Raw genomic sequence first — 24,682 nt, 5'->3', positions numbered from 1 at the left:
AACAGAGCAGGCTGGCAAGGACCGGCTGGAACAGGCACACTCCAAAGCGAAAGAATTCTTTGCAGCACCCACTTATTTGCAGCTCCCATTTTCTGCTATGCTGCAGCAACTTAGCAAAATGTAGATCCATTGAGCAGGGCATCCGCTCCTTATACGACCTCCTCAGTCTGGATTTTTTTGCAGGTTGTGATGTATGGAAGCAGCGGCGTAGCGTGAGTTGTCAGCACCCGGGGCAACGCAAGTAATTTGCGCCCCCTAACCCGGGGCAAGGCACGTAATTTGCGCCCCCCCTAACCCCTAACCTGCGAGTTGCCGCTGGCGCTGCTGCCCAAACGACGCCGCTTGCACGGAGGAGGAGGGGGGCAGAGAGGCGAGGAAAATGCAACGGCCCAGCAGCTGCAGCAGCAGCGGCGGAGGCGGGGCTGTGAGGAGGGGCTGCCTGGTGCGTCCTCCGCGGCGAGCGCTGAGAGCCGCTGCCTGCCGGGCGCCTTCAGCCGGGCGCCGCGAGACATGCGGCTCTGCTACAGCCTGCGCCCGAGGCTCTTCGGCGACTCCGGAGGCAGCGAGCGCGCCCCCCCAGATGTTGCGCCCGGTGCGGCTTGCACCCCTTGCACCCCCCACGCTACGCCACTGTATGGAAGTGAGAGCTGGACCATAAAGAAGGCTGATTACAGAAGAATTGATGCTTTCCGATTGCATACTCTACATACACATAATGTGTTGCATTTTACATTTATACTTGCTCCTAAGCGCTGACTTCCCTTCTTCCTTCTTCTGGTTTTTTATATCACATATAACTTTATTGCATTATTTTCATCCATTTTGTATATTGTTATTCGTTTTCCATATTTCTCCATAGTATATCCATAAACAAATAAATCTTCCTGTTTATACAATTCTTGTTGTCTGTCTGTATCCATTTAGAACTACAGTGGTACCTCGGGTTACATACGCTTCAGGTTACATACACTTCAGGATACAGACTCCGCTAACCAAGAAATAGTGCTTCAGGTTAAGAACAGAAATTGTGTTCTAGCAGCGCGGCAGCAGCAGGAGGCCCCATTAGTTAAAGTGGTGCTTCAGGTTAAGAACAGTTTCAGGTTAAGAACGGACCTCCGGAACGAATTAAGTACTTAACCCGAGGTACCACTGTACTTTTAGTTATCTTAATCTCCTTATACATTTTGCTTCTTACTATTTTCATTATCCATCACTTTTCTTAATCTTTCCCGTTATGAGGTTTATTTCCAATTCTACTGGTTTCACTAGTTCATCTTATCCTTCCTACATACGACATAAATTTTCCCCATTCTTTTTGAAATGTTTCCTCGCCCTGTTGTCTAATTTTCCCTGTTAATTTGGCTATTTCTGCATATTCCATTACCTTCTGTCGCCATTCTTCTACTGTTGGTATTTGCTTGAACAGTGTTTCAATATTAATTGCATTTAACCTTTGGCGCTAGAATGCCCCCACAAATGATCCCTGCATGCCTGCGTCTTGTGACTTTCATGCCTCCATCCTATTCAGCATTCATCTTTCCTATCCGGCCCTGAAAGTGGTGCAAATGGCAGGATGTTTTCCTATGTCTGTTGTGAGTTAGCACTGACATCTCCTTGAGAGGTTCCAGGGACAGATACGGGAAGGGAATGTCAACAGCCCCCACTGAAGGTCTGGTTGCCTAGACAACTGTCCGATAAGTCGTAAGCTGAGACCACATGTTTTGGAACACGCCAAGGAAGCTGATATCATGCGTACTTTGCAACCTGTGACCAGTGGCGTAGCGTGGGTTGTCAGCACCCGGGGCAAGGCAAGTAATTTGCGCCCCCTAATCCATGGATTTGCGCCCCCTAACCCTAACCCCCAGGTGTTGCGCCCGGTGCGGCCGGCCCCCCCCCTGCACCCCCCACGCTACGCCACTGCCTGTGACCATTCTTGAAGTACAGTGGTACCTCTAGATGCGAACGGGATCCGTTCCGGAGCCCCATTCGTATCTAGAAGCAAACATAACCAGCGACGGCACGTCTGTGCACACACACGTTGCTTTTTGCCGCTTCTGCGCATGCACATGACGTTATTTTGAGAGTCTGCACATGCACAAGCAGCGAAACCCGGAAGTAACGTGCTCCTTTACTTCCAGGTTGCCATGGAGCGCAACTCGAACATGCTCATCCCAAAGCACATTCAACCTGAGGTATGACTGTATATGTAGAAAGATGCTTAAAGATGGTCTGATGACACTTTGTGTGCTGTGTGCTAGGAGCCTACATAAACTTTGTCCTGGTGTATCTCAGGGTAGTCCATCTAACTAGCTGCTTAGCAGCTGACTGGCAAGGCTGTCCTATTGTAATAGCTTCAAAGGAAAAGGACCCCTGGATGGTTAAGTCCAGTTGAATTCGACTATGGAGTTGCGGCGCTCATCTTGCTTTCAGGCCGAGGGAGCCGGTGTTTGTCCACAGACAGCTTTCCAGGTCATGTGGCCAGCAGGACTAAACCACTTCTGGTGCAACGGGACACCATGACGGAAACCAGAGCACATGCAAACGCCATTTCTAATAAACCAGGTTCTCTTGGTTCCATGTTTTCTTTTTCTTTTTATGTATATATAATATTTATTAAATTTTCTGTTTTATAATATTTATTAAATTTTCTGTTTTATAATATTTATTAAATTTTCTGTTTTATAATATTTATTAAATTTTCTGTTGTACAATTTAAAGTACTCATTTTTACATCCTTAAGATATCAATGACTTCCGTTCTTCTCTTTCCATGGTTCATTTTGCATATCATAAGTCCCTGCATCTTTTACAGAAACAGTACCATTCAGTATCCCTTTATTACATCCATCATAACTTATTTATACTGTTGAATTTATCTTAATGCTGCCAGCGTTTTCAGCTGTACACAGTTATTTCCCATATATTCAATAAACGTTTTCCAGTCTTCTCTAAACATATGTTCTTCTTGGTCTCTCATTCTATATGTTAAGTCTGCAAGCTGCGCATAATGTATTCGGTCAACTTAAGTTGCCACTCTTCTTTGGTTGGGACCTCGCTCGTTTTCCATTTGGGGGCTAACAAAACACGGGCCAAGGTAGTGGCATACCATCTATAAATCATTTCCAAGTACAGTAGTACCTCTGGTTACAAACACCCTGGGTTACAAACACTTTGGGTTACAGACTCCGCTAACCCGGAAGTAGTACCTCGGGTTAAGAACTTTACCTCATGATGAGAACAGAAATCGCTCGCTGGGGGCGCAGCTGCAGAAGCAAGCCCCATTAGCTAACGTGGTACCTCAGGTTAGGAACAGTTTCAAGTTAAGAACGGACCTCTGGAGCAAATTAAGTTCGTTACCCGACGTACCACTGTAGTTCTCCTTCAAGGAATAACATGCTGTTCCATGGTTCCGTGTTTTATTTAAACGTGTTCTTTCACCTGGGTAAGAACAAGGTGGTGTAGAAGTAAATTCTCACCACATCACTTGCGCTAGACAGCTTCCGGGTCATGTGGCCAGCATGACTAAGCCGCTTCTGGCCAACCAGAGCAGCGCACGGAAACGCCGTTTACCTTCCCACCGGAGTGGTACCCATTTATCTACTTGCACTTTGACGTGCTTTCGAACTGCTAGGTTGGCAGGAGCAGGGACCGAGCAACGGAAGCTCACCCCATCATGGGGATTTGAACCGCCGACCTTCTGATCAGCAAGTCCTAGTCTCTGTGGTTTAACCCACAGCACCACCCGCCTCCCTTGCCAGTCAGTGTAGACAATACCAAATACCAAATTCCCAAATTAGATGAACCAGTAGTCAGATATGGTGCAAGACCTGTGTTCCTGTGTCCGTTCCCTTAAGCGTTAAAAGGAAATTATCGTGCTGCAAAACGCTAAGAACTTTATTTTTAAGGCATCTCCAAATTCACTCTGAAAGGCAGAAAACAAAATGCAAAACCCCAGGACGGTTATTTACTAGGGAAAGCTGCCAACAAGGCAGGAATGGTTGGAGCAAAATTCATTAGACCCCTCCCTAAATCTCCCCACCGGCCTTTCCTGCCCCCCCCCCCCGCATCCCTGTCCGCCTTTTTGCCTAACAACAGCACGAACCCCGGGGCGTTTAATGAACTGCCGGAGCTGGGGTTTGGCATCTCATTACGATGCGAGCTGCCTCTGCTTCCTGGGACGTGCATATTTCCGTGCGGGGGTGTCGGGACACACGTGGACCTGCGGGGCTGGGGCTTGTGTTTACGCACGCAGGCTCGGGAGAGCTGGTTTTGAGGGCAGCCCTGTGCCAGGATTCGCTCTCTTGTCTGGTGATACTTGTTGCTAACATGTACCGATTGGCTACTTCCGCAGAACCGGCCTGAGCCATCCATTTGCTGCGTTGAATCGAGGCAAGCCACCCTACCTAATTCCGAAACAAGGTGCAAAAACAGAATGCGGTGCAGCCACAAAATTTGCGCCTGTCCGAATTCTTCACTGCGGTTCTCTTGCCGAGTGAGCGGTGCAAAAATGCATCTGCTAGGAGGAAGAATGCTTGCAAACATGGACATAGGCAGCGAAGGCATCTGCCTCCTCCAAATCAAGCAAATAAAAAAAAACACTTAACAAAAAGTAGAAATAATCAGAATATTTGAAATGGAAATGGTCACTGAGGTCGCTTGTACCGTAGTGCAGTCATTCAGTACCTTGCAGAGAGTAAGGTTGACAATGTCACAATAAAACTGCATTGGAAGAAAAGGAAGAATTGGAGAAGGAAATCCTGAAAAGGTTTTTTTTTACTAGTTTTAGTTTAGTTTTTTAAAACACACATGGCGAAAGAAGGCATGCTTTTTGTAATTTTGCAAAATATACTTGTCAACCTCATGATGTCGATTTTTTTTCTTAACTTCTTAGTTATCAAATGACTGCAGATTTTGACATATTTTTCTGAGCACTTGGGGGTCAAAAGAAAGTAATTTAGATTCCACCTAAACATTAGGAAGAACTTCCTGACAGTAAGAGCTGTTCGACAGTGGAATTTGCTGCCAAGAGTGTGGTGGAGTCTCCTGCTTTAGAGGTCTTTAAGCAGAGGCTTGACAACCATATGTCAGTAGTGCTCTGATGGTGTTTCCTGCTTGGCAGGGGGTTGGACTCGATGGCCCTTGTGGTCTCTTCCAACTCTATGATTCTATGATTCTATGATTCTAAAACAACAGTTGTTGAGACATTTCATATCAAATCTGCTAGCCAGAGGATGATTTCAGGTGGGTGTCCTGCCCGCCCCCAACATAAATATTGGCTGTGACCATGCATACAAATGTGATAAGAATAACACAAATTTATTTATATTATATTATTTATTTCTATACCACCTTTTCCTCCAAGGAGATCAAGGTGGTATACGTGGTTCCCGCACTGCTCCCCATTTTATCCTCACCACAACCCTGTGAGGTAGGTTAGGCTGAGAGACAGCAACTGGCCCAATGTCACCCAATGAACTTCATGGCTGAGTGGGGATTCGAACCCTGGTCTCCAAGCTCATAGCCCAGCACTCAAACCCTGGCTATGCTAGTGAAAATTGCTTTGCAAAAATGAGAAATTTCACGCTTAAATAATAATAATAATAATAATAATAATAATAATAATAATAATTTATTATTTATACCCTGACCATCTGGCTGGGTTTCCCCAGCCACTCTGGGCGGCTTCCAACAAAGTATTAAAATACAGTAGTCTGTTCAACATTAAAAGCTTCCCTAAACAGTGCTGCCTTCAGATGTCTTCTAAAAGTCTGGTAGTTGTTGTTCTCTTTGACATCAAGTGGGAGGGCTTCCACAGGGCGGGTGCCACCACCAAGAAGGCCCTCTGTCTGGTTCCCTGTAACCTCACTTCTCACAGGGAGGGAACCGCCAGAAGGCCCTCGGCGCTAGACCTCAGCGTCCGGGCAGAACGATGGGGGTGGAGACGCTCCTTCAGGTATACTGAACCGAGGCCGTTTAGGGCTTTAAAGGTCAGTGCCAACACTTTGAATTGTGCTCGGAAACGTACTGGGAGCCAATGTAGGTCTTTCTATAAACGCTGATGCAGAGAAGTGATATTGGAAAACAATAAACTGAGAGGTATCAGAACTGACAGCTTCAACCATTCCTAGTTGAATTTGGCAGGATAATTCCCTATGATTGCACTTCCAGATGGAGAGAGACTGCAGAAGGACTTTCTGATGCCCCAGGACAATTGTCCTGGAATCCGTAATGCTCCTTTCCTTCCTTAGCCCCAAAGAACAGCCCCAAATTGCAAACCATCAGCTGCGCAGTGGAGGCAGGTCCATCAGGGCAAATGGGGCACTGCCCTGCCAACCTCATTCTGGTCCCCGGACAGCCCCTACCTCCTTGTCTCTTATCCTACATGCATACCAGGAGCGGTCCCAGCTGTAATATTCTTCCTCCTCCTTAGCCTCAGCCTTTCCTCTTGCAGAACTCAGTAAGAAAGAGCAGAGGGAGAAAAGCAGAATTCGTTGGCCCTGTCTATGATTGGCTCTGGCCCACTCAGCGTTGGTTATGGCGCCACCTACTGTTGGCCTCCCTGCCAAATGCCCTACCAGTCCCAACGAGCACTATCACAGGTGTGTTTCAGCTAAATTAGCAGTTTTACAAGAACTAGGGCAAAGCAACGAAGAGCAGAGCTGTTGAAAAGGCATTTCCAGAAGATAAGATGACAAATGTAACGTCATGAAAGCGATAGCGGCATTGCTCTGCTTTCCTTTGGACCACATCAGTGAGGCCAAGAGAGGGATCTTGTTGTCTAGGCAGCCCAGGTTATCTGCACACATGCCCCAGGGAGATCACTTCGGTGCTGCTAACACAATGGTTTGACTTCACCCTTGGAGGCGCACTCCATTGTCTCTCTAGAGAGATGGACGTCAACAACAAATCTGATATTCGTGGAATTGTTACTACATCTTAATGTACCCCACCCTGGGATCGCTTGTTGAGGAAGGGCAGGTTTAAAATACTCTCAAATATAGCAAAAATGTTTAAGATAGGTACACATATCTGTTGGAAACCCAGCCAGATGGGCAGGGTATAAATAATAAGTTGTTGTTGTTGTAGTAGTTGTTGGAAATGTAAAGAAAAAGAAGGCACCTTCTAACACATGTGGTGGAAGTGCAAGGTAACAAAAGCATTCTGGGAAATGATATATAATGAGCTGGAAAAAATGTTTAAAATAACTTTTACCAAAACAAACAAACCCAGAAGCTTCCCTATTAGGAATCTTAGGTGCTGAAATTCCAAGGGAACAGAAAAGATGGTTTATGTATGCAGCGACAGCTGCGTGGGTATTAGTAGCCCAGAGATGGAAACAAGACAAAGTCCCTGCCAGAGAAGAATGGCAGATCAAGTTGATGGACTATGCTGAGATGGCAAAAATGACTGGAAAAATCAGAAACCAGGAAGCCCAAAACTTTAATAAGGAATGGGGGGAATTTATAACTTACCTTGGAGACCACTGTATACAGTTAAAATCGTTAGCTGGATTGTAATAACACTTATAATGTAACGAGAACTATGGATACAATGGAGACATAAAAATTGGGATCGCTATAAAAGATGCAGTAGAAAAGGTTTAACAAGGGGACCCACAGAGGGGAGGATGGAAGTTCAGAAGTCTGTGGGAATCTTGTTTTTATGGAAGGTGTTATGGTATGAGCGTAAATTTTAATATGTAAAATCAAATAAATAAATTGGGGGGGCGGGAAATACTCACAAATAAATGAACTTAACTTGCTTTTACACCACTTTCAGCCATTGTGGTTCCAAAGAACCCTGGGGACTGTGGGTTCGAGGCTGATCCAACACCCAAAATCATTGCAGCAAGTTGGGGGGGTTGGACCTGTGGTTTTGTAGCTGTAAGATGGGTTGCAGCAGCTAGAAATGGACAAACCGGTTTCTTTGTTAGACAAATCTCCTAGCCAGGTCTGCAAAGTATCTGTAAACTCCTGAAACCTCTAACTACTTGGGGATTGGCTGGAGCGCGTATCACACTGGGTTTCTCCAGGAAGAAGGCATGGCTGTCAAACCCTGGAGAAACCAAACAAAACCACCCCGACCTCATAAAGGATGACTAAGAAGGGAAACACGGGGTTGTTTTCCCCTCTGGTGCTCATGCTGGCATTGGCCTGGCTGAGAGGCCAGGGCACGTGTGAGATAATTCAAGGTTGCCAGCTTTTTCCTGGCAAGGGCCTCCCTCCTATCGCAGCTGGGGAAGAAGCAATCTGTCAACAATCTATGCCCATATCAGGGACGGAAACGTTCAAGATCGCATTTGCAATCCCGAGCTCCTCCAACCTGGAGAGGCATAGCTTGGAGGGGAGCAGGGGGGCCCATGGCCCCGGGTGCAATTTTGTGAAGGGGTGCAAACAGGCGCCCTCACAGCAGGCTCGTATATATATATTAGGTTTTTTTTAACATATCATTTTCAACAATTACTAAACATACTTTTTTTTTAAATAAGGTATTTTATTAAAGTTTTTAAAATATAAGAGGAAAAGTGAAAAATAGAAAAAAGGGAAAAAAACATACAAAGTAAAAACAGTTAAAAACACATTAATTTTCATAACATACCTTCCTTACGCTTATTTCCTCAGACCTCCTCGTACCTCCCTTTTTTGTATTCCAGTTCAATTTGTTAGTTCAGCAAATCCTTACCATCAAGCTTTTACCCATTTGTAAACCTTTTTTTTCATATCTTATAAACATACTTTTATATCTTATACCATTTTTTTGACTTCCATCAATCACATCTGAAAATTTTCCAATCTTTTTCACTTAATTTACATTTCTTACATCCACTATATCATAACTAATATCTCTCTTCTTTCTAATATTTCATATATTCCTCCTTACAAAACCTCTTGTAGTCCTACTAGCATAATTTGTTGATTACAGTTGCTCTTCAAAAGTTCATATATTTCTTCCAGTCTTCTGTGAATCTCTAGTCCCGCAGGTTTCAAATCATTCCTGTCATGTTGTCCAATTCTGCGTAGTCCATTAGTTTCGTCTGCCATTCTTCTTTCGCTGGTATTTCTTCTGGCTTCCATTTCCGAGCCAACAATACTCTTGCCGCTGTTATTGCGTATAAAACAATTTAGCGTATTTTTTGCTCCATAAGACTAATTTTTTCCCTCCTAAAAAGTAAGGGGAAATGTGTGTGCGTCTTATGGAGCGAATGCAGGCTGCGCAGCTATCCCAGAAGCCAGAACAGCAAGAGGGACTGCTGCTTTCACTGCGCAGAGATCCCTCTTGCTGTTCTGGCTTCCTATATTCAGAATATTTTTTTCCTTGTTTTCCTCCTCCAAAAACTAGAATCATAGAATCATAGAATCATAGAATCATAGAATCATAGAGTTGGAAGAGACCACAAGGGCCATCGAGTCCAACCCCCTGCCAAGCAGGAAACACCATCAGAGCACTCCTGACATATGGTTGTCAAGCCTCTGCTTAAAGACCTCCAAAGTAGGAGACTCCACCACACTCCTTGGCAGCAAATTCCACTGTCGAACAGCTCTTACTGTCAGGAAGTTCTTCCTAATGTTTAGGTGGAAACTTCTTTCTTGTAGTTTGGATCCATTGCTCCGTGTCCGCTTCTCTGGAGCAGCAGAAAACAACCTTTCTCCCTCCTCTATGTGACATCCTTTTATATATTTGAACATGGCTATCATATCACCCCTTAACCTCCTCTTCTCCAGGCTAAACATGCCCAGCTCCCTTAGCCGTTCCTCATAAGGCATCGTTTCCAGGCCTTTGACCATTTTGGTTGCCCTCCTCTGGACACGTTCCAGTTTGTCAGTGTCCTTCTTGAATTGTGGTGCCCAGAACTGGACACAGTACTCCAGGTGTGGTCTGACCAGAGCAGAATACAGTGGCACTATTACTTCCCTTGATCTAGATGCTATACTCCTATTGATGCAGCCCAGAATTGCATTGGCTTTTTTAGCTGCCGCGTCACACTGTTGGCTCATGTCAAGTTTGTGGTCAACCAAGACTCCTAGATCCTTTTCACATGTACTGCTCTCAAGCCAGGTGTCACCCATCTTGTATTTGTGCCTCTCATTTTTTTTGCCCAAGTGCAATACTTTACATTTCTCCCTGTTAAAATTCATCTTGTTTGCTTTTGCCCAGTTCTCTAATCTGTCAAGGTCGTTTTGAAGTGTGATCCTGTCCTCTGGGGTGTTAGCCACCCCTCCCAGTTTGGTGTCATCTGCAAATTTGATCAGGATGCCCTTGAGTCCATCATCCAAGTCGTTGATAAAGATGTTGAATAAGACCGGGCCCAAGACAGAACCCTGTGGCACCCCACTAGTCACTCTTCTCCAGGATGAAGAGGAACCATTGATGAGCACCCTTTGGGTTCGGTCAGTCAGCCAGTTACAAATCCACTGAGTGGTAGCATAGTCAAGACCGCATTTTACCAGCTTCTTTACAAGAATATCATGGGGCACCTTGTCAAATGCCTTGCTGAAATCAAGGTAGGCTACATCCACTGCGTTCCCTTCATCTACCAGGCTTGTAATTCTGTCAAAAAACGAGATCAGGTTAGTCTGACATGACTTATTTTTCAGAAATCCATGCTGACTATTGGTGATCACAGCATTCCTTTCTAGGTGCTCACAGACTGTTTGCTTAATGATCTGTTCCAGAATCTTCCCTGCTATTGATGTCAGACTGACTGGGCGGTAATTGTTTGGGTCCTCTCTTTTCCCCTTTTTGAAAATAGGGACAACATTTGCCCTCCTCCAGTCTGCCGGGACTTCGCCTGTTCTCCAGGAATTCTCAAAGATGACTGCCAGTGGTTCTGAGATCACATCTGCCAGTTCTTTTAATACTCTTGGATGCAGTTCATCTGGCCCTGGAGACTTGAATACATCTAATCTAGCCAAATATTCTTGTACTATCTCCTTAGTTATTCTGGGCTGTGTTTCCTTTGCTGAATCATTTGCTCCAAATTCTTCAGGTCGGGCATTGTTTTCTTTATCGGAGAAGACTGAGGCAAAGAAGGCATTGAGGAGTTCAGCCCTTTCTGTGTCCCCTGTTTGCATTTCACCATCTTCTCCTCTGAGTGACCCCACTGTTTCTTTGTTCTTCCTTTTGCTACGAACATACCCATAAAAGCCTTTTTTGTTGCTTTTAACCTCTCTAGCAAGCCTGAGTTCATTCTGTGCTTTAGCTTTTCTGACTTTGTGTCTACACGTGCTGGCTATTTGTTTGAATTCCTCTTTGGTGGTTTCCCCCCTTTTCCATTTTTTGTACACATCCTTTTTTAATCTTAATTCAGTTAAAAGTTCTTTAGATAGCCACCCTGGAGACTTGAATACATCTAATCTAGCCAAATATTCTTGTACTATCTAGGTGTGTCTTGTGGTCTGGTGCGCCTTCTACAGCGAAAAATATGGTAATATCCTCCACAGCAGGCTCCTTCATTGGAACCTGGCTCAGCGTGAGAAGGAGACACAGCTCTGCCCCCAGGACAGGAGAGCAGAAGACCTTCCTTGGTGGTAGCATGCCTTGCGCCCGGCTGCAGCAGCTCTGCCACCAGGTCAGGCCTGACCCCATAGGAGGAGAGCGGGCAGCAGCTTCCCCATCCCTCTCCTCGAGCCCCACATTCGGCAAAAGATTCTTGCACTGTGCAAGGGGTTAGACTACATCATGTGTAGGCAAACTAAGGCCCGGGGGCCAGATCCGGCCCAATCACCTTCTAAATCTGGCCCGCGGACGGTCCAGGAATCAGCATGTTTTTACATGAGTAGAATGTGTGTTTTTATTTAAAATGCATCTCTGGGTTATTTGTGGGGCCTGCCTGGTGTTTCTACATGAGTAGAATGTGTGCTTTTGGAGGGGCGCGGGTGGCGCTGTGGGTTAAACCATAGAGCCTAGGACTTGCCGATCAGAAGGTCGACGTTCGAATCCCCGCAATAAGGTGAGCTCCCGTTGCTCGATCCTTGCTCCTGCCAACCTAGCAGTTCGAAAGCACGTCAAAGTGCAAGTAGATAAATAGGTACCACTCCGGCGGGAAGGTAAACGGTGTTTCCGTGAACTGCTCTGGTTCGCCAGAAGCGGCTTAGTCATGCTGACCACGTGACCCGAAAGCTGTACGCCGGCTCCCTCGGCCAATAAAGCGAAAAGAGCGCCGCAACCCCAGAGTCGGCCACGGCTGGACCTAATGGTCAGGGGTCCCTTTACCTTTAACCTCTGATAGGTGACATCCTTTGTTGAATTTTAACATATTGCACGCACAGGAAATGAACGAAAACAAGGACAGGTTGACTCTTTTGAGTTTTGCAAATGGGTTTTCTCTCTTTTGCCTGCTTCTCACATTAAATGAACAGTGGCATTTTGTTCCCTGCGATGGTGCTAGTGGCGCCTTCTGTTGGGAGTGCAAAGCCTTTCTCTCTCCCCCTCTCTCTTTCCTTTTTAGTCTTGTCCATCAGCTTAAAGGAAGATTCTTCCAAGGTCACAGTGAACAGGCTACCCTCTTAATTCTAGTCATTAGCTTAGCTCTGTTGAACACAGATGGGAACGGGCAAGCACTGAATATCTCTCCCCAGATCTCAGCGAAGGCCCTCCATGGAAGAAGCTGTGAGCAATAAAGTTGAGGAGCTTCCCCAAGCAAACGGCCGCCAACTTTCTATGAGCGATCCGGCTCCTGCGCCTTTTAATGGCAGCCTGGTACCCAGGAATTCAGCAGGTGAAGCTTTTTCCACCATGGAGATCATGGTAATGGGATCATCATTGCCTGACCTTTTAAAGATAAAAATGCTTGACTGATATTAAAGGCACAGGAGCAGGGCTGGTTGGGAAAGTTGGCAACCCTAGTAATAGACTTACAGGAAACAAATGGACAGGTTTTGCACCTGTGCTGCTGATATCCACCTTTCCTACAGGATTTCTAGGTGAGACTGAGCTCAGTCAGATTTTCTCAGCCTAACCTGCCTCGTAAGGTTGTTGGAAGGATTAAAACGGGACAGGCTTGCAAGCCACGTCTGTCATTGAGAGAGGGTGGAATGTGAATGCAATGCATGATAATAAGTAACATATTTTCAGCCTGACTGCCGCGACTTTCATTTCAAGCCTAACCAGGATGTTGACGAAACTTCTGCCAACTTATCCCTTGGTATTTATGCCACTTTTGTTCACGTTCCACCCACTTGGCATTAAACCTCCTAGAATCTGGGCCTAGTAACTTAGAGTACTAGTACCTTAGAGTACTAGGACCTGGAAGGCCAGGGTTCAAATCCCTCCCCCACCTCAGCCATGAACCTCACTGGGTGACCTTGAGCCATTTTGCCAACTCTTAAAAGTGAAGGGTCCAGTCCAGTCGTGGCCGACTCTGGGGTTGCGGCGCTCATCTCGCTTTACTGGCTGAGGGAGCCGACGTTTGTCCGCAGACAGTTTTCCCAGGTCATGTGGCTAGCATGACTAAGCCACTACGGGCGAACCAGAGCAGCGCACGTAAACGCTGTTTACCTTCCCGCCGGAGCGGTACCTATTTATCTACTTGCACTTTGACATGCTTTCGAACTGCTAGGTTGGCAGGAGCAGGGACCGAGCAACAGGAGCTCACCCCGTCGTGGGGATTTGAACCACCGACCTTCTGATCGGCAAGTCCTAGGCTCTGTGGTTTAACCCACAGCGCCACCCACATCCCCTTGCCAACTCTTAGTTGAACCTTATTTGCAGGATCATTGTGAGGACAATATGGGTGGGGGAGGGGAACCATGCCCACCACTGTCAGCTTCTTGAAGGAAAGTTGGGACACCAATATGATAATTAATTAATTAATTAATTTCAAGGGAAGCTATGCTGCACACACACAGAGCACTCTGCAACTTAAGGTTGGCAGGTCATGATCATTCCAAACCTGAGACCTAGGGAGGCCCCCTGGTGGTGTCACAAGGGGAGGGCCCTGGCGATGTCATTAAGCACGACTGAGCCCTGGAGACGGAGGTTAATTGGGAGAGGGGAGGAGACTTGATGCAATCATTTGCAGCTGGTACCTGCACAGTCTTCTTCTGAATTAAAACTAAATTAAAGGCACTCTTGCCCACTTGGAGCTATTAACTCTTTCTCAAGGTTGGGCAGAAAGTAGCTCAGGACTCGATCTGTTCTGGGGTGCCATTTGCACCCCGAAAAGTACACAACTAGAGCACTGCTTCTGCACACGTGTGAAGCGTGATAGAGCGCTTCTGCGCATGTGCGAGTGGCGAAACCCCTGCGTTCGTATCCTGAAAAAACACAACTGGAGACTGAAGTAACAAGAGTTACGACTGTAGATCAGTGAGGCTTTCCGGCTCTCAGTTGTCTTACAGTAGCAATGACTAAAATTAGTTTGTTGGGGAAAAGCTCAGGGCTGGGGTGGACCAGATGTGGATTTTTGCATGCAAAAGGACCTGTTGGTTGCAAGAATAGGGAGGATTCAATTCATTTCACCTCTAAAAGCAAAACTACCTAATTCACATTTCCTGAAACAACACTGGAACCAAAACACAGCCATCTTTCAAAATTCGCCCTTCAAATTTTGCAGTGCGGTTTTCCAGCCAAGTACTGTGCAGAAAAATGCATATTCAAGGGTAAAATATTGAAAATCTTCAACAAAATTTATATGTTAGTGAAGATAACATACTATTATTTCATCATCTGTTTGCATTTTCTTTAAAGTCCCCACAAGAATTCCATTAGCATTTCTGTGTGCCTTTATCCTAATGTACACCTTTTCCAATTTTATCTACAATACCAGCAGCAATTTCCCCCAATATAATGCATATGTGCATGTTATTTCTCCCTGTATAAAATTGTACCGATCTGTCATCATGCTGTGATGCACGATGACAATCTCAGCCACTAGGGGGCACAAGAGGCGCATGGATTGAGCTAAGACAGGAATCCACTTCAGAGTCTAAATAGGTGTCCTCAAGAGGAGGATGGCAAGACTCTCCTCCTTCTGTCTCTTTCTCCCTAGCAATGAGGGAAGCTTTTTCTGGTAGGAGTAAGAGAGGGAGGAAAACGAAAGGAGAACTAGGAAGGAGGGAGGGAGGGAGAGGAAAAGATATTATTGCCTTTTGGTGAGAGCCTGGTGAGAGGGTGGTCTTGGGAATGCACTGCAACTCTCTTGTAGATTTAGAAGTTGCAGAAGAAACAACACATTGTGATCTTGAGGAGGGAAACTGAGGCAGACTGGGGGAAATATTGTGGTTGTGGAGATGCAGACACTAGGGGGAGGGAAACCGAGGCAGGGAGAGAGGAGACGTCCTGAAGAGGTAAATGAGGGGCGAGGGGGGAGACCCTAAGATAGGGAAATAGGGGGCAGCCCCTAGTTAACTAATATTTTTATGTACACCTTCCCTAATATACACATTACAGTGGACGCTCAGGTTGTGAATGTGATCCGTGTGGGAGGGACATTCGCAACCTGCAGCACCGTGTCTGTGCACACGCAGATCGCGATTTTGCGCTTCTGCGCATGCGCAAAGCGCAATTTAGTGCTTCTGTGCATGTGTGAGCACCAAAACCCAGACGTAACCCATTCCAGTATTTCCAGGTTTGGTGCGGTGTGCAACCCAAAAACACACAACCTGAAGCGTCTGTAACCCAAGGTATGACTATTTGATTGGAGACGTGCATCACAAAATTTGGAAAAGTGCAAATTTCAAGAGAAATTGTTTTGCGTTTTGTTTCGGCAGGTCGATTTGCAGCGTAGGAACGGATGTGCAATGCATGGATGTGCAGGGAAAGATGTGGGATGCACCTACCCACTCTGCTGTGGGCCTTTGCCGCTGGCAGCATGTGGACCCCAGAGCAGGGGTCACCAACCTAAGGCCTATGGGCCTGAAGCGGCCCACAGAGGTCGTTTGACCGGCCCACGAGCCGCCCCCAAACCAAGCTGCCCACTGGCGTGATTGCACTAAAGCAGCATGGCACGTTGCAGGGACTCGCTTCCACAGCACTGAAAATCGCGTCTGTGCAAACACAGATGTCGAAAATTGCACCTGCGCATACGCAGATGCCACAAATCGCAGGTGTGCGCATGATCCAGCCCACGAAGGGATCTCTGTGGGACGGATCCGGCCAAGGCAAGATAAAGCTTGCTGACCCCTGCCCCAGAGGGTTGGCCTAGAAAGACCCACAAGACCTTGGCCTGAAAAGGGCACAGAATAAATCTGAGGAGCCTTTAAGGTGCCACAAGACTCTTTGCCTCTTAGTGTAAATGTGTTTGAACTTGCTGCATATCTCTTTTATGGTTATCACAGCGGGCTGTTTGCTGAAACAATAAAATCCGGGCTTGATGCGATAATGTTTATCTCCAGGCCAATAAAGAGCACCGATTGACTTCTGAGAAAGTCTTAAGCAGCCCAGGTTTTTCGACTGCTCAGCTCTTTGATTTCACAGTTCAAGCTTGTCGAGAAACAGACGCCAGCCCAACTGAAGCCCACTTGTACACGGCACGCAAGGGGTTGTTGGTGCTGGCATTCAACCAATCAGAAGGCTATGGCATGGCTTGTGAGAAAGCTCCATATTGCCTGCACTGCTTGGCAGCAACACCCCAAGATTTCAGGGTGGGGGGCATTCTGGATTGACCCCGGGACCGTCTGCATGCACGACAGATGTTCTGCCACTGAGCTTTGAACCTTAGGAAGGAAGGGAGGATGTTGCCTTATGGACCATCTAGCACAGTATTGTCTGCACTGACTGGCAGCACCTCTTCAGGGTTTCTACTATGGTTCTGGAAACTGGAGAGTGAGGAAAGCAAAATTCCTTCCACACACAGCCCGGTGGGGCAGGCAGCGAGGAGATATGTCCAATCTGGTTTTCAAAAAAAAAAAAAAAGATACTGCAAGGAAGAGAGACCTGCCTGGCTGGGTACATTTATCATAGAATACGATACGATGCGATGCGATGCGATGCGATGCGATGCGATGCGATGCGATGCGATGCGATGCGATACAATACAATACAATATGATAATCTTTATTGCCATTGTCCCATACAGAAGAAAGAAATTGAAAAAATCTACATCAGACATTCAAAAACCAACAAGCCTGCTATCCCAGCCTGGTTAGCCCCTAAAAACTCTGATAAGATAAAGGGACCCCTGACCATTAGGTCCAGTCGTGGCTGACTCTGGGGTTGCGGCGCTCATCTCGCTTTATTGGCCGAGGGAGCTGGTGTACAGCTTCCGGGTCATGTGGCCAGCATGACTAAGCCACTTCTGGCGAACCAGAGCAGCGCACGGAAACACCGTTTACCTTCCCGCCAGAGCGGTACCTATTGATCTACTTGCACTTTGACGTGCTTTCGAACTGCTAGGTTGGCAGGAGCAGGGACCGGGCAATGGGAGCTCACCCCGTCACGGGGATTCGAACCGCCGATCTTCTGATCAGCAAGTCCTAGGCTCTGTGGTTTAACCCACAGTGCCACCTGCGTCCCTAAAAACTCTGATACCCCATAATTAAATAAAATATACTCCCACAGAGACTACCTTACACTGCGTTTAAAACCAAAAACTGTTTCTCAGGCAGCTAGTCCTAGTCTTTATAACCCTGTACCTTCTTCCAGAAGGCAGAAGCTGAAAGAGATAATTTCCGGGGTGTGCACTATCCTGCGCTATCTCTGCAGCTTTCTTATGACACCTGGAAGCATAGACTTGATCCAAGGTGGGAAGAGTCCACCCAGTTATTCTCTCCGCAGTCTTGACAACCCTGGACATCATTGTTTTTTCCCTGACCGTGCAGCTCCCAAACCACACACACAGAACATAAGTTAATACACTCTCAACAGTACAATGGTAAAATGCCATCAACAGGTCCTTTGAGAGATTATTTTTCCGGAGGATTCTCAGAAAAAAATAACCTCTGCTGTGCTCTCTTCATCAGGTCTTTACTGTTTTTTCTCCAGGTTAGGTAATCTAATCAATCATAGAATTGTAGAGTTGGAAGGGACCCCAGGGTCATCTAGCCCAACCCCCTTTAATGCAGGAATTTAGAGGCAGGATAGGCCTTATCTCAAACATCCTAGCTGCACAAATATAGGATGGGGGACCCCTGGCTTACCTGTGGAAAGGATCTAATGTCTTTATGAACCACTTGGATGAAGGAATGGAGGAGATACTCATCCAATTTGCAGATCACACCAAACTGGGAGGGGTAGCTAATGCCGTAGAAGACAGAATCAGAATTCAACATGACCTTAACAGATTGGAGAACTGGGTCCAAGCTAACAAAATGAATTTCATTTTTTTTAAATAAAATTTTTATTAAGTTTTAACAATACACAATATAACAGGAAAAATACAAAGACAAAAACAAGAAAAATATAAAAACACAACATACATACTACAAAATACCACACTACAAACATTAAACACAAAAATACATACCTTAAAAAACTAATAATAAAAAAGAAAAAGCACATATAAGAAAAACACAAAAATTCCCTCTTTCTTGGTTTTATATCTTAAATTCACATATTTTCCTGACTTCCTCACATCCCCCGTTCTTGTATCCCTTTTAAAAGTTGGTTCAGCAAATTCATAGCCCTTGGTTTGTCTATTTATTAATTTAGTCTTAAATTTTATCTTATTGCTAGAGCCCCCACAGTTCATTTCAATGTCATCAACATTCAGAAATTTTACAGTGTTTCTGCAGATAAATTTTAAATTTCCCCCAATCTTCTTCCACTTGCTCTTCTCCCTGGTCTCGAATTCTGCCAGTCATCTCCGCCATCTCCATGTAGTCAATTAGTTGCATCTGCCAGTCTTCCACGGTGGGTAGATCTTCTGTCTTCCAATGTTTTGCTATAAGAATTCTTGCTGCTGCTGAGGCGTACATAAAGAAAGTTCTATCCTTCTTTAACACCGATTGGTCAACTATGCCCAGGAGAAAAGCCTCTGGTTTCTTCAGGAAGGTATATTTAAATACCAAAATGAATTTCAATAGGGCCAAATGGAAGGTTCTGTGTTTAGGCAGGAAGAACCAGGTGCACAAATATAAGATGGGGGACCCCTGGTTTACTAGCAGCACGTGTGAAAGGGATCTAGGGGTCTTAGTGGACCACAAGCTGAACACGAGTCCACAGTGTGATGCAGCAGCAAAAAGAGATAATGCTCTCCTAGGCTGCATCAACAGAAGTCTAGTATCCAGGTCAAGGGAAGTAATATTACCACTCTATTCTGCCTTGGTCAGACCACACCTGGAATCCTGTGTCCAATTCTGGGCACCACAATTTTAGAAGGATGTTGACAAGCTGGAACGTTTGCAGAGGAGGGCGACCAAGATGGCCAAAGGTCTGGAAACCAAGCCTTAGGAGGAACGGTGGAGGAAGCTGGGTATGTTTAGCCTGGAAAAGAGGAGACAGAGAGGAGATACGATAGCCATCTTCAAACATCTCAAGGACTGTCACATTACAAGAAACACCAGGAAGAACGTTTTGACAGTAAGAGCTGTTTGACAGTGGAACGGTCTCTCTCAGGAGGTTGTGGACTCCCTTCCTTGGAGGTTTTCAAGAAGTGGTTGGATGGCCATCTGCCATGGATGCTTTAGCTGAGTTTCCTACATTCCAGGGGGTTGGACTAGATGACCCTTGGGTCCCTTCCACCACTACAATTCGATGATTCTATGTGAGTGTTCTCATTGTGCCTCAAACTTCACTGTGTGCAGCGCAGGGAGACGTCTGCCCCCTTGTGTCCAAGCTAAGTCCTGCAGCTATAAAGGTACAAAATAATGCTGGTTTTTCAGTACGGTATATTCATTTAGCAGTTAGGCTCATAGCCAGCCCTTAGAAAGATTGAGGCGGCTGCCTCGGGTGGCAAAATGCAGCGGGTGTGGTAAGGATGTGGGGCAGGGTGTGTGGATTTGATCCAGTTTGCATTTAAAGGCAGAACAACAAAAACTTTCTGAAAGATATGCAAACTAGACACACGGGCACCTTTCAAAATTTGTCAGACTTTTGACGCCAGCCCTGGTGGCAGGCTGGTGTTATTCTCCCCATGCTACAGATGTGGGAGGAAAGACCGAGGCTGCAATATGGCAGCGAGTCCATTGCTGGGTTGAGATTTGAACTGGGGGGGGGGGGCGTCTTCCACTAGGAGGCAGATTTTTTATTTAATTCAAATGAGCAGGAGAGATCCCTTGCCTTTAAAAACAGGAAATTGCACCTCTGGTTGCCAACTGACCAGGGAAAAAAAGCCTGGCCTGTTCCTATGCCTTTAATAGCAGCACAATTTACAGCAGAAACCAGCAGTCCAGACTTAAATGAGAGAGAGAGAGAGAGGGCAGAGATCTTCTTAATCAAATACTTGGAGATCAAGCAACTGTTAAGAGCACAAGAGCAGAGATCAACAAAGAAGTTGGCAGCCCTACTCCCACTGGGTAAAGAGGAGGAAATCCCCCTTGGGACACAAAGCAAGGGGTCACTCTTTGCAGCTGTCATTTCCTGGTCCCATCTCTCCGTCCCACAACTACACCCTCAAAGGCAACCTTATTCAAATACATTTCCTGTCTCATTTCACACATGGTCCCCCCCCCCCCCCGCTTCCTTTAATCTTCTTCTCTCACTTCACTTAACCAACTCCGGGGCCTGCCCTAAGAGACAGAAAGCAAAACTCTGGGGTGTTTGTGAGCTGATGAGACAGAAGAAAGCTGGACCCGCAGCTTCTCAAAATACATATATTCATCTATCTGCCGCCCCCTCCCACCGGACGCTGGATTAGCAAGATAGCCTTCGAGGTTTCAGCTGCAGAACGCCAACAAGGTTGAACAAGCAGGGGAGGTATATTTTTCGAGGCCCCTCCTGGCTCGGAGGAGGACCCAGAGCGAGGATGGAGGCCGTGGCCTTGTACAACTTCCAGGCTGATGAGAAGGACGAATTGCCATTTAAGAAGGGCGACACCCTGAAGGTATTGTTGCTGTACTGTGGTGGTGGTGGTGGTGGTGATGATGATGATGATGATGATGATGATGATCACCAAGTTTGCCATCTGGAGAGGGATCTGTGAGAGCTGGGAAGACTCACTTCTTTGTATGTCAAAATTAAAAAATAGTCCAATAGCACCTTAGAGACCAACTAAGTTTGTTCTAGGTATATACCTAGAACAGGTGTTCTAGGTGTGCATGCATATGAAGGCTTATACCTAGAACAAACTCAGTTGGTTTCTAAGGTCCTACTGGACTATTTTTAAAAAAATTATTTTGACTGCGTCAGACCAACACGTCTACCTACCTGAATCTAGATTCTTTGTATGTGTATTGAAAATTAAGATATGCCGTATTTTTCCGTGTATAAGACTAGGTTTTCCCCCATAAAAAATAATGTCAAAAAATAGGGGGCGTCTTATACACAGATACATCTCCCCCCCCCCCATTTTCTTAAATCTGAGTCCCCAGAAACAGGGGGCGTCTTATACATGGGGACATCTTATAGACGGGAAAATATGGTAATTAATGATAGCTACATTCATATAATTTTATGTTTTGTTTATTATTATTATTATTATTATTATTATTATTATTATTATTAGTGGGGCTTTTTTTAATAAGTCCTGTCTCTCTATTCCTTTCTTCTTCTTCTTCTTCTTCTTCTTCTTCTTCTTCTTCTTCTTCTTCTTCTTCTTCTTCTTCTTCTTCATTTTTCTTCTCTTTCCCTCTTTCTTTTCTTGTTTTCCTCTCCTCTCCCTCTTGTCTTTTTGGTTCTATTTGTTTTAGATACTATTTTATTCTATTGTGAAAACGTTAATGAAAATCTTTGGACAGACAAGTTTACCACCCGGGAGAATTATGCACTTGGACCAAATCTACATACAGTATTGTTGTGGGGGGGTATTGGGGGGTCCGCCTGGATGATGCCCTGAGCCTCTTCCAATTGTTGGGATCCTGCGTCCCAGTCTAAGAGAGGAGGTTGCCATCCTGGTCAGGCAAGTTTCATTGTAAGGCAATGACTTCCGCTGGCCACGCAAGGGTCCTCATCAGCATCTCAAAAGAATGAGTTGGGTTGCAAGAGCTATATCTAAGTGCCAGTGCCCTGCCAATAAGATCAGCTGCTGTGTCAATACTGTGATCATCTTATGCTCAGGTTGTATATACAGTGGTCCCTTTGTTCTTGAACATAATCTGTTCCAGGAGTCCGTTCGACTTGTTCATCCAGGGACAGGCAGACTTCAGGCTTGCAGCGTCTGCTTGGGGTTTTACCATAATCCTGAGATCCACCACTTGGAGTCAGGCACATTTAGGTTTGATGAGGCCCTAAGCTACTGAAGGTCATGGGGCCCCTTATGTGTCCAGCTGTCCTTTGTCAACAACAAATTGTCACTGTTTTTTGTGTTGAATATATGCTATATGGTAATTTATGGACCTAATACAGTGGTACCTCAGGTTAAGTACTTAATTCGTTCCGGAGGTCCGTTCTTAACCTGAAACTGTTCTTAACCTGAAGCACCACTTTAGCTAATGGGGCCTCCTGCTGCCGCTGCGCCATCGGAGCACAATTTCTGTTCTTATCCTGAAGCAAAGTTCTTAACCCGAGGTACTATTTCTGGGTTAGCGGAGGCTGTAACCTGAAGCGTATGTAACCCGAGGTACCACTGTAGGTATCTAAAGCCATTTGCCCATGTTGCCATGTAACCAGTCCATGCAGAATGTAGGCACCCTATATATAGAAATGAGCAAACCAGTGATATTTTAGGGAGCAGGCTAGCTGGCAGGGGCCATTACTTACATCATAGGAGCCTATGCAACACAAAACACTGTTGCTGTATGTAGGTTTTATTTTATTTGTTTTCAATCTTATATTTTGGAAATGTACATCCAGGTGGTTTTTTTCCCCCTTTAATTTTTTTTGGGGGGGGGCCCCAAGAGAGTGGGGCCCTAAGCTATAGCTTGTTTAGCTTATACATAAATCCAGCACTGGCAAAGCTAAAGGACCTGGTGTCTCTGAGCAACCGCTGAGCTGCACAGCCTGGGGTTTGCTTTCGGTGTTCAGCTGAGGTTTCGCTGAACTCACCATCCTTTCACACCAACATCTATTTCTGGCTAGCCAGAGGTTTCTTCGTTTTAGCAGTCTAACGAGGAGAGGGCAGTGGGGCTCCATTGAACCACTGAAATTCACAGGCTTAAACGAGCCATGGCCCATTAATTTCAGTGGGCCTTCTTGGAGTAGAGCTTACCTTGACGCAACTCACAGGCTTGAACACACCAGTGCAACTTCACGGTGCTACAGTTCCCAGGCTGGGTCAAGTCTCAGTCCCTCTTTCCCAGGGAACTCTGGGAATGGTAGCTCTGTGAAGGGAACAGGGGTCTTCTAACAACTCTCAGCACCCTGAACAAACTATTGTTCCCAGGAAAGGCTGAGATGAGAGGGGGGGGAGGGAGGGAGACTGACCCAAGGCCACACACTGAACATAATGGCTGAGTGAGAGGATTTGAACTCAGATCTCCCTAGTCCTACTCGTCTTCTTCTTTTTAAAGAGTATATTTATACCACATTCTTCCAGTCACAGGTTACTCAGAGTGGCTTACCAATCTGTCAGTTTCATTTCCCCACACCAGGCGCACATTTTTCCTGTCGTATATATTTGCGCGTCCAACTTTGCCCAGTCGATGCATTGCTACAATTTCCAGCACCCTTCGCAAACTACAGCTCCCAGGATTCTTTGCGGCGGGGTGTGCTTTAAATGTGCCTCAAAAGTTTAAATGTATGTTGCATATTCAGCTCCATACTGATGTAGCGGTTAGACTACAACCGGGGAGAGCAGGGTTCAAATCCTCAGAAACAAAGCACCACTGGATGTAAAGGTAAAGGGACCCCTGACCATTAGGTCCAGTCGTGGCTGACTCTGGGGTTGCGGCGCTCTTCTCGCTTTATTGGCCGAGGGAGCCGGCGTACAGCTTCCGGGTCATGTGGCCAGCATGACTAAGCCGCTTCTGGCGAACCAGAGCAGCGCATGGAAACGCCATTTACCTTCCTTCCGGAGTGGTACCTATTTATCTACTTGCACTTTGACGTGCTTTCGAACTGCTAGGTTGGCAGGAGCAGGGACTGAGCAACGGGAGCTCACCCTATCGCTAGGATTCGAACCAGCGACCTTCTGATTGGCAAGTCCTAGGTTCTGTGGTTTAACCCACAGCACCACCCGCGTCCCTACCACTGGATGATTTGGGGGCAAATCATTCTCTCTCTCAGCCCTATCCCGCCTCGCAGGGTTGTTGTGACGATGAAATGGCCACCTTGAAGGAAAGTTGGGCTATCGATACCAAGACGGATGTAAGTAAATAGAGACTGAAAGAGACTTTGACAAGAGTCAGGGAGCAACAATAGCACAGGGGCAGAACTTTGTGTATAAAAAGTCACAGGTTCAATTTGTGGCGTCTTCAGGATCAAGTAAGAAAAGGTTGTGGGAAGCAGTTTTCTCTGCCTGAGGCCCTGGATCGCTACTGCCAGTCAGAGTTGACAATACAACCCTAGATGGACAAACAAGGCTACTAGAGATGGAGGAGAAATCTGATTCCATTCACCTTTAAAAGTGAACTTCTTTGTTTTGTACTTTCTGAGCAAAATGCAGAAATTGAAGCACAGCCATCCTTCAAAATTCATGCTTCTCCGAATTTTGCAGTGCAGTTCTCCCACCAAGTCACACGTGCAAAACTGCACATACAGTGGTACCTCGC

The 24,682-nt window shown here is 46.0% G+C and overlaps 1 protein-coding gene across 3 annotated transcripts in view; it reads left to right on the top strand.

Moving 5' to 3' along the window:
* The first annotated feature begins 20,633 nt into the window (after positions 1-20,633).
* The window catches only part of GRAP (GRB2 related adaptor protein), a 39,967-nt gene continuing 35,918 nt past the window's right edge, over positions 20,634-24,682 (top strand). The window contains exon 1 of one of the 3 annotated variants that reach the window (XM_083474566.1): positions 20,634-20,919. In XM_083474566.1, the coding sequence (XP_083330692.1) occupies positions 20,842-20,919 (78 nt within the window). In that variant the 5' untranslated portion in view covers positions 20,634-20,841. Of the gene's footprint in view, positions 20,920-22,150; positions 22,276-24,222; positions 24,279-24,682 lie in introns of those variants that run through there. The other 2 variants (XM_083474568.1, XM_083474567.1) reach the window with 2 other exon arrangements.

Source organism: Podarcis liolepis (genome assembly GCF_965112155.1).
Source record: "Podarcis liolepis genome assembly, chromosome: 14".
Classification (NCBI taxonomy): domain Eukaryota; kingdom Metazoa; phylum Chordata; class Lepidosauria; order Squamata; family Lacertidae; genus Podarcis; species Podarcis liolepis.
Note: the sequence above shows the minus strand (reverse complement) of the source record. Positions and strands in the feature narration are given on the sequence as shown.